Source organism: Macadamia integrifolia, chromosome 2 (genome assembly GCF_013358625.1).
Source record: "Macadamia integrifolia cultivar HAES 741 chromosome 2, SCU_Mint_v3, whole genome shotgun sequence".
In the NCBI taxonomy this organism is placed as follows: Eukaryota; Viridiplantae; Streptophyta; class Magnoliopsida; order Proteales; family Proteaceae; genus Macadamia; species Macadamia integrifolia.
Window position 1 is genome coordinate 7,969,451 of NC_056558.1, and position 10,533 is coordinate 7,979,983.

At 36.0% G+C, this 10,533-nt stretch overlaps 1 protein-coding gene across 2 annotated transcripts; it reads left to right on the top strand.

Annotated features, from left to right (window-relative positions):
- Window positions 1–4,784: 4,784 nt before the first annotated feature.
- Window positions 4,785–10,292, top strand: LOC122087961 (F-box protein At2g32560-like). 2 transcript variants are annotated; one of them, XM_042657099.1, is made up of 6 exons: window positions 4,787–6,493; window positions 6,798–6,877; window positions 7,091–7,269; window positions 7,500–7,574; window positions 8,962–9,145; window positions 9,822–10,292. In XM_042657099.1, exons 1-6 carry the CDS (start codon window positions 5,810–5,812, stop codon window positions 9,826–9,828), a joined length of 1,209 nt encoding a protein of 402 aa, XP_042513033.1. In that variant the 5' UTR covers window positions 4,787–5,809; the 3' UTR covers window positions 9,829–10,292. The 2 variants fall into 2 exon arrangements, with proteins under 2 accessions (XP_042513041.1, XP_042513033.1); XM_042657107.1 differs by lacking the exon at window positions 9,822–10,292 and having other exon boundaries at window positions 4,785–6,493; window positions 8,962–9,420.
- The last annotated feature ends 241 nt before the right edge of the window (window positions 10,293–10,533 follow it).

A 10,533-nucleotide genomic window follows, 5' to 3' on the forward strand; every position in this document is an offset into this window, starting at 1 on the left:
CCCTACCCCCCCCCCCTTCCCCTTTTTTTTTTTTTTTTTTGAATAAGCCCCACTTGATCTGCTAACCATAATGTATTTCTTTTTAAGGCCCCATTTAAATGGCTTGAGAAAACCCGACACTTCTTCCCTTGCCATAGCTTTATGGGTTACCTTTACTTTTATGGATTCCAAGTTAGTAATGTTGACATCACACCAATCCCTATGCTCAATAATGGTGGGGCTTGTTTAATGAGGTTGTGCTCTCTATCTAAGGAGTTTTTTTTTTTTTTTTTTTTTTTTGTAATTATTATTTTAGTAAACTACTTAGGATTGTTGTTTGGGCACCATAAGATAGTGCACAAAGATTTGGAAGATCTCTAACATATCTTAAATATAAGGATTTTCAAAATAATATTATATTCAACCTTGCCCACAATAATTTAAATAACCATTATCAAATCAAACTACTTGCGTGGCCTTTGGACATGCATTAGAGGAGAATAAAATAAACATTTGTAAGTCAGAAAAGAAGCAAAGAATATCAATGACAATATTGTTGGATGATAGGTGGATCACTCTCTTCTCAAATCTTTCTTCATTCCCATCTTCTAGACATGGGTTTTATTGTTTTAAGCTCTTTATACTAATGTCTCTTAAATCAGAAAGCAACGAGAACTTTTGTTCTTATTAAGAGAGAAAGAAATGTACTTTTCATGAATGTATTTAGAATAATATGTAATCTCTTTTAATTTATCATTTATTTTATTTCTAAAAAAAATTTAAGTCAAGAATAAAAAGATTTTTATTTTAAATAATATAAAAATATACTTATTATTATGTTATTTCCGAGAATTATTATTGTCTCACACATATTTCATTGTGCACATAAAATGATAGATTTTGCTCTCACAAAAAATGTGATATTAAAAAAAAAAAAAAGGTAGCGTGGCCCCTACGCCCAAACACAAAGGGGACAATGACCTCCATACCCTATCCCTCATGAAATATGAAAATCCCACCCTTATTGATGCTTATGCATGATCTCCCATTGGCCCTGCCGTGTTAGCTCAGGCCATGCTACCTTTTAGGGAACCCTCTCCTCTAAAAAAAAAAATATGATTATAAATTATTTGGTATATTAAGGAGTATCAATAAGTAAATCTTTTTTAATAACCCCCTTCTTTGACAAAAGAGGTTAGTTGTAAAAGTGGTAAGATGATGATTTTGTTGATAGTGTATGAATTCTTCGTGTTTTTGCAGGTTGTAAATCTCTCGTAGAATGGGAAGACGGAGGTGGGTTTGATTATGCCAATTGGCCACAAATAATAAGCTCTTTTTTTTCTTTCTTTTTTCATTTGATTCATAATCATCTTCTATCCTTAAAGTAGAATGCCTGTAATGTCAAAAAGATATTTCAAATGTAACCCATCATAAAACTTTAGGAGAAAGAGCTCTATCCAATTGTACGCCCTTGATCCCAGACACATGGCTCGCAAATTGACCACCTTGCCACCTTTTTGGATACTTTAGCACATATTCCCATTATTTTGCATGCTGATGCACGGCCACGTGACTAGAAAACAGTCTCTTTCTCATGATTTTAAAAAAAAAAAAAAAAATGCTACACACATTTTGCTTGTGCTTCACCCTTTAATGAAACTTGCACTAAGATGAAGCACCTGCAAAAACAATGTAAAAAGGTAGGCTGAAATACAATTGCCAATAGTACACCCACTCCCCCAAAAGTAGTTGTCTTTATGTCCAAGAGGCGTTAGAGTGGATTTGAATTAAGTGATGGCCAATAGTTTTTAAGGGCACTGTAACTACAAGTCTAGTGTTTACTTGTTATATGTTAAAATGACCCTGTTTTCTCATAAGAAATACTATTTGAAGGTTGGAATTTGTATTAGTCTTACCGTTCCAAGTTTTAGATTAAGGCTTTTAGCTGTCTACCTTAGATATCTTAAATCAGTGGTGACCTTCACATGAACATAGGTTTTTGTATTTTTGTATTTTTGTATTTTTTTGTAATATTTTTTTTTTTTTTTTTTGTAATTTTTCTTTTTTTTGTATTTTTATTTTGTATTTTTTTTGGTTTTTGTTTTTATATGCATGTATATAGCTTTTAGCTGGATCAACCAATGCCTCAATTGAAATCCGGCTCTGCTTAATCTCGAGTTAGGATTTAGGTTGCGCTCATCCACTTCCTAAAAAAACTGGTTGAGATTTTTGGGGCAGAGGCTCGGGTTTTTCGGGATCAATCATAAGTGATTTGGGTAACAAATGAATGTATAGTCATATGCATGTATCATTGGAAACAATTTATTCTTATCTCCTAGTCCTTTGTCTTAGTAGTTTGAGTGCAAGGTTATGTTTGAAAATTTTTCTACCAACTCAACTAAATAAGGGGAAACGTTTCTTAGCATGGTGGAAGTAGCTAATGGAAGTAGAGCGTTGACGTAAGTCCTACGAAGGTCGCTAATTGGACTATTTGCCTCATCTAATGATTGACACCCAATTATTCCCCCTATTGCCCCCCACTCCACCCTCTTTCACCTATGGAAACCCACTACTAGTGGTAGTTGGACATGATCAAAAAAATAGAAGTAGAGGATGGAAGTGACCTTTCATTTAATCTCTTCTTATTGTTCATTAAACTTGCATTAATAACTAGAAAACCAGACACTTTTTAATAGGTCATGATCTAGATTTCAATTGGCCTATCTTGGCTATCATGAGGTTTGGTAAAAAATCAAAATGGTTAAGATTGATTAGTTTTTTTCCCACAATTTCGATCCAGTAGAGGACATAAGACCAATCATATCAAATAGAGGATAGGAAACACATTGCATGTGCACATATACCAGCAAGGCTACTCACTTGTGATGCTGCTTTAAATAACTTTTGTACTAGCATTTCAAAAGCTAAAGATGCCCAGTTGGCAACCATTTTGGCACATGGGAGTCTTTTGATGTCAACCTTCCACCAAATGATTCATACCTTAAACCCTTACAGGTGAAAGATTGATTACCAAGGATGGTTCCTAATGTCAAATATAAATATAAATAAATTTATTTATTGGAGTTGGTGAATCTATCCTGTGGTTATAAGTTTGTGGTTGATCTCTAGTGGTGCATTAGTCGATACTTATTATAATTAGTAATAATTCATCAATCTTTTTTTATAGATTCTCGTGCTCATCATTGCTTAGAATATCCATATAGTCGATCCCATTAAATTGAGATAAGATTTTGAATATTGTCGTAGTAGTTGGTGGACGTGAATTAATCAAATTCTTAATGAATACAATGTCTAGGATTCTTATCAATAATGTATATTAAATGTTTTAGTTGAATCATATTTGATTAACACAAAGCCATCTTTGTTCCAATTGTTTCACTTCCACAACTATTTAAAAGATTCCTTACCAAAATATATATATATATATATATTTAAAAGATCGAATGGATAAGATGGTTTAATTAGGTTGTGTTTGGTATCAATTTTCCCCCATCAGATATTGCAATCATTTTTCTGAGGTTCTAAGAATTACCTTCCTCTAATTTAATAATAAACAAAATGCCATGCTCACCAAGAGGTCTCAACAACTGCCTACCGCAGTTGGTGAGCTGTGGTGTGCAAAAATCTCATACTTATCAGGAGGTCTCAAGTTCGAATCTATTGACTGTTACTTACTTCCCTCTCTACCTATCAAAAAAAAATGATAATAATAATAAATAAATAAATAAATAAAATAAAATAATGTTTAAAATAGAGGACTTTGGAACCCTAATAAGACCAAGAAGACCATGGTTAAGGTGGTCAAAACTGAGATTGGTGATCCTATAAGTACAAACCTCACGTGTGTTGCAGCTTCATAGCTATCAGATTGGTTTCAGGGAATGGATACCAAATCCCAATGCATGGATGATGTGATAGGTGATGATTATAAATGAGATTCCAATCCAAAGGCTAAAAGCGCATCGCTCACATTAGGGAATCTTTACTAACAGTTTTGTTTTAATAGGGTGCTTTGGAAGTAACATTAGGACAACCAACAATGTGAGTATGGGGGAGCTCCCATCAATGTGTTATGTTCGGTGAATCCAGAGAATTAGTAAGAATTGAAGAAAAGCTGAATCTAAGTTTGCTTGTCAAGAAATGAATTTTTTTTTTTCATTAGAAAAGAAAAATAATCATCATGATTTTTTCATTTCTTAACAACCAAACATTGCTTCAATCACTGAAAGTGCACATGAAACCAAAACAGAGGAGAATTGCAAGGGTCCAGCAGGTTCTATTTCTATACCAGGGTTTCAAGAATTGGATTAGAAATCACCTGATTCAGATCAGATTCCTAGACAAAAACACCAGAAGTGTTGGAAATTTTCTTCAGATCTGTGGATTCCGTTTTTTAAAAAAAACCAAATTTCAATCCAAATCAAATTGAAATCAACATTGACTGCTTCCATTATCATTATGGATTTTAAAATCCAATTCCTAATATGTTGATTCTAGGGTTTTGTTTTTTCAATCCGATTCAAAACAATTCCAATCCAAATCGAATCAGAATTAACACTGACCACTTCTATCACCAATTAAGCATTTCAAAGCCCTCTCAAACAGCCAAATAGCCAATAATAACACTGATTAACTTGGATGGTTTTCCTTTAACGGTTTACCAAAAAAGGAAAAAATGCTATCCTAACTGATATAGTTTCTGGTTGGCCGAATTTCCCTGCAAACTTCTTGTGTCATGTGTGGACAAAAGGTGGTTTGGTGGAAGTTAGCAATAAAATGATAGATCAGAGCTTTGGATTGGGTGGGATAATAACTCAATTTCCTTTACCATAAAGATGTAAAAGCCCATTCATAGATAATAGCTGCTCATTTCCTTTTGTTTACATTTCTCTCTGTTTTTGTATTCCTGAGAGAGAGAGAGAGAGAGAGAGAGAGAGAGATAATAGAGAAACAAGGGAGGTTGGTTTTGATGAAGATTTGGATGAACTGAAGGAGGACCCACCTCACATTCATCTTCTTCTTCATCAATCTCTGATCTCTCTTTTATCTTTTAATGCTTCTGTCATTTTTTAATATACGATCTTTTTGATACTTTGATTGGTTTATATTTTGTAAAGGTCTTGTTAGTTGCAACAACTTGAAGCTCATCCTCAACTAACCAGATCTGTTTTTCCCCTTTTTAAATCCTTATATCTCCATGGATCTGTGTTGTTCTTCCTCAAAAATACAGAGATTTGAAGATATGGGTCTTTGTATCTTTATCTAGAATCCTAGATCTCTGTCTCTGTTCAGATTTTCATGCTTCAAAACCTGTTACAGATCTTGTCTTCCCTTTCTTTCATTGCAGGAATCAGGATTGCTCTAAACATAACCCATTCTTTAATTTTCCTCTCTTTCTCTCTTTACACATTCTTTATTTACCGACAGCTGGTGACTGCCTGTACGGTTCAGTTCCTGGATTGAGGACCACTGTGAGTAGACGCTCTACTTTGATTGGTTTGGGTTTGGGGTTGGTTAACCTTAACTACCAATAATCAAAGCTTGTGTTTTGGATAATCTACTACATATATACCCTTCTGAGGTTAGTCCTCGACAAGACCCACTAGAAAGTTTAGTGGGTTTTGTCGAGCAAATTAAACTCAATTATCAGAAAGGTGTCTTGTGAGGTAGGAGCTTCCTGGGTTTTTTTTTTTTCTTATATATGGTCACCAATCACCATTGCTTTTTGGCAATTGGGTCCTCCTTTAATCTTCTTTATCGTTTGTGCAACATTATTTGAAACAACCCATCTGAGAATTCGTCATTTCTGATGCTTTTCTTCCTGATATCTTGCCTCTCCTTTGTCCTCCTCTCTAAGTCTCTTCCTCTCAAACCTCTCCCACCATGGGCGAGTGAGATGAGATTGCTCTCTCTTTGGTTCTGGAACGAGTTATCTTGTTTCTCTGTGTCCTGGTTGAGAAAGAGGTGGTTTAGTGGTGTTTTGTTTGAAATCCCATCAGCTATGTCCATGAAAAGGAAGAGTTTTTCTACAAAAGTAGAGAATGTGGAGGAGTCAGAGGAGAGCTCTGTATTGGATTTGCCAGAATTGGCTTTGGAATGTATTCTTGGGAAGCTTCACCCTGAAGAATTGTGTAATATGGCGGCGGTCTGCAGTTCTTTGAGGGATAGGTGTAGAAGTGACCATCTATGGAAGAGGCACATGGAGGAGAAATGGAGTAGAGTGATTGGTCCTGCAGCTGATCGTGAATGGCAATGGCGTATTGCCTGTAGAAAGGATTTGGGTGTCTCTGAAAGATGCGGCGGCGGCGGTGGTGGCGGCCGGAAGCATTTAGTCAAGTCCCTGTCTTGTGCTTGGCCTTTGTCATGGATCAAATCCAAGATGGAGAACTGTAGCAAGCAAACGAGCTACTCTCCTGCTGATTCAATCATGTCTTTGTATCTCTCCCTTGAGAATGGCAAGTTCTGGTTCCCAGCCCAGGTCTACAACCGTGAGGTATTAAATTTAGATACACAATTCAAATTTTCTTTGTTGTTTTTGATATATCAGTTTCTTTTCTGTTCCCAAGCACCCCCCACCCCCCCTTTTTTTTTTTCCTTCTTTGGTGTATAGAAGACTATGATTTTTTGCGGTTGATGAATTTTAGCACTAAATGTGTTATAACTCTCTGTTCTCTTGAGTCTTGACTGGTGATGGTGTATGAGCTATCCACTGCAGTTGATGTAGCTCAAAATACTGCTATCCTTTTTGCAGGAAAATTTACTAAGGATTTAAGGATTTTGTGTTTCTTCTTGTGCAGAATGGGCATGTTGGGTTTATGTTGTCATGTTATGATGCAGAAGTCAGCTATGATTCCCACACAGACACCTTTCATGCAAGGTAAATGAGCAAGATAGCTTTTCTTTGTTCTCTGTAATAATAAAAGTTTGATTCTTCATCTCTTTTCGCTATTTCTGTTATAAAAAGGGTTACAAGTAGATTTTGAAGTGGTTTTCTTGTGATATCAGTTCATTTGCAGTGGCATTACTGCCTGTGGTTGCATATGCAAGGGAATAGCTCCATATCTGACGTTCAGTTGCTTTTCTTTTGTAGGTACCCACCACATGGGCGGCGGACCATTGTGATGGAGCAGGGAGTGCAGTGGCAAAGATTAAGGGCACCACCTGTTGATACTCCATCTCATGATCTTCATGTCTCTGATTGTTTGTATGATTTACACCCTGGTGATCATATTGAGATTCAGTGGAGAAGAAATAAAGAGTTCCCCTATGGTGTGTTCTTTAAGACCTTACCTCTCCTACATTATCTGCATTCCTCTACTTATTATCAATATCATAATGCTAGATTAAGTTTGGTTTCAACCTTTTGAAAATTTGGCTTGTTCATGGATCTTTTTCTTTGTTAATCAAATATGATTTATTTTATAGATTTAGACATGAATTCTGATCTGTTCTTGAAAATAATTAGATACATGACTTAATCATGCATGCTCTCTTTCCAGGTTGGTGGTATGGGGTCATTGGTCACCTAGAAACGTGTAATGGGGATGAGAATCTCTGCCATTGTCATGCTAGTGGTGAGAAAACTGAATACTTCTGTTAGCTTTTCCTTCCCCTACCCCAAATTTGAAAGAATTTTGTTTTCTGATCTTTAGCTTTTCCGTTTCAGATAGAACTTTGGGATGTGATGAAAATTCTATGTTTTTTTTTTTCATGAATGACAAATTGTTGAAAAGATGGACATGCAAATAAGATTTGAATCAGAACAATGAATCCCTAGTAGATTTTCTTTGATGCCTCCTAGTGAGTTCAGTAGCCAATTGATGTGTTACGGATCAGGCCTATATATTAGTACTTTCTTTCTTTTAATTTATCTTAGCATCTAGACAGATCTCTCTTCAAAGTAAGTTACAACTCGCAAAGTTCTGTTCGACTAAAATCCCTGCTCTAATCAGATAGTACCCTTTCGAATTTCTGTCATCAGTTCTAAATGTAGAAAAAAATACCATATTATCTAACCATTCTGGATACCTCACAACCATCCTTTGGCTTCAATCAGCATTCACTATATCCAACTTTAGCAGAAAAGTGACGAGCAGAACCAGTCCATGCTTCAGTAAAATTTAAGGTGCTGATATATTGTTTAGATGTATCTACTGTTGAGCTTGCAGATTACATTCTTGGAGAGAATTTCTGCTTGGTACTTCTTGCATGCACAACTTAAAATCTTTATTTGTTCTGGAAACCTATATGAATTTGGACCTCGGTCCACTCAGTGAAATTTGTGAAAGATCATAAAATTACTATATGTTTCAATTCCAGCACCCTAGGCATGTAAACTAAGCCCTTTCTAGGATATGTCCATGTTAAATCTTTGAGGAAACCAAAAGGGAAGCCGTGTAACATGAAGAATTTCTTCTCTTGTTTCGTAGTCTTTAACAATGTACTTTTTTCTGAAACTGTTAATTATTCTGGCCTAGATGGTTGGTGTAGGGGGTAACTTATACGAGTTTCTTATAAACTTGGCATGGTAGAGAACACCAAGTCAAGGGTTACATTGTTGTGTGAGTTCCCCAGAGGACAAATCCTTGCACCAAAACATGAGATGGAATCGATTCCACTTGCAGACTTTCTCCTCTATTAGTTGGGGAGCCTCAGAGAATGGATGGTTTGATCAAACTTGGGGATCAACACAATACCAAAAAACTTTCTTTTGATGCTAAATTTCCAGTGGCTGCTAAAAGGAGATTTAAGTTTCCTACTTGCTTTGTTAGTTTTTCTTTTTTAGATTATATGTAAGTAGATCCGTTTGGGACTGAGAACCCCTTTTGTTCACTTTGTATGGTATTGATGTCATTGAAATACTTCCATTTCCTTCTGCAACTTCGTTTTTCTGTTAAAAGTATCTGACTTGTGATTCAGTTGATTGCAATTAAAGCACTCACATGAAACTCATGCTGACAGAAACTGTAATATTGGAGTTCAACCAATACACTCCAGGATCACGATGGAGGCGAAGCTCAATCAGCAGGAAAAATCACCGGGAAGAAGGGAATGAAGCAGATGGGTTTTATGGAGGAATCAGAAAACTTTACAAGGAGGAGGAGATTGCAATATGGAGGCAGCTCTGGCCAACCGATGTCTTGGAGTAGGTTGCCATAGCTTAGAGAGAATTAACTGCATATCAGAGCATATTTGATTGAGCTACAATTACAAAGTTTAATGAATCGTTAAATTGGTTCTTAGAAGATGAGGGATAGGCATTGGCTTTAGATCGGTGGATGTGGAGGCCATATTTTTTTTGGTTCCCCGGTCAGTGGCAATTTGCAGCCGTTTGTTGTGGCTCCTTTCCATGCTTGATGTCTCTTCATCCTTGGTCTTACAATTCATTGCAAATACAAATGTTCATATTACCACTATAAAGATCTAGTGTTACTATTCAACAATTGAATTAACTGAAACTTGTCTCTATACAAATCTTACTCCTCCATTCCACTCAATATATATAACCTAATCTTGTGCTAAATTAGAACCATTCATGAATTACTGATAAACAATAGAGAAAAAGAAGTTGTGTTGCTTGTAAGCCTTCTTGAAGGGAAGGAAACATCTTTTTTGATATATTGGACTGGAGTTTCAGTATATGCTGTTCAGACTAACAGGCCTAGAAGCCTGGTTACTATTTACTCTTACACATAGCAGGTTAGGTGCTGCCAAACATGGGTTGATGAGTTTCACAATGTCACCCTATTTTCATGAGGCAAGTTTCATTCAATAATAATCAGGGTTTCATATTGAAAGTGTGATGTGTTTGATTGAAACAGGCCCTAGGATGGGAAATGATTTCAATATGAGGAACCCTACAGTTGCCAGAGAAAGATGGCCAGGAGATCAAGACTAGAGCTTTCCAAATTTTTATGTCCTGACCTCCACTCTTAATATTCTTAGAGGTATTCATAGATATTTACTACTTGTACTTATGGTTTGAATAACAAATGTGACCAACTTAAACTTTGATGGATGCTCCTTCAGCAATCCTGCCTCAGTGGATATATATAGTGGTGCAACTTTCCAGTATCACTTGGTATGAAGATCCAATGGAAATATAGATTTGTGTGTTGATATGTGGGGGCCTGGGGGGCTTCAAGTTGTGGTTCTGGTTGCAGATCAGGTTCTTTTAGTTGCAGGAGATTCAGGTTCAATTGTGGGATGGGCGACATCGATAACAAGAATAGGCCATGAATGTATTAAATCATATAACAAGATGAAGATCCATTGCATACTTGTTCCCATCATTCATTTCTCATTCCAATCCTTACCAAAGGCTCGCTAACATTTCCAATTCCTTACATGTCATCATGTAACCCTATTCAATCAAAAGAATACAAAGTTCTTATGAAATGCCATGAGCTCATCTTGAATCATTCAAAAAGTGGTTAAAATCCTGTGCAAATCAAGATAGGATAATTCAAAGTGGACAATGGAGAAAATTGGAGAAATAAACCAAACTCATATGGTGGTAATTACAACTATGTA

Bases quoted from the DNA above. Each gene is read 5' to 3' on its own strand.
- LOC122087961 (XM_042657099.1), top strand. From the start codon at position 5,810: ATGCTTTTCTTCCTGATATCTTGCCTCTCCTTTGTCCTCCTCTCTAAG. The intron at 6,494-6,797 runs GTATTAAATTTA...CTTCTTGTGCAG, and splicing joins CCCAGGTCTACAACCGTGAG to AATGGGCATGTTGGGTTTAT. The intron at 6,878-7,090 runs GTAAATGAGCAA...TTTCTTTTGTAG, and splicing joins ACAGACACCTTTCATGCAAG to GTACCCACCACATGGGCGGC.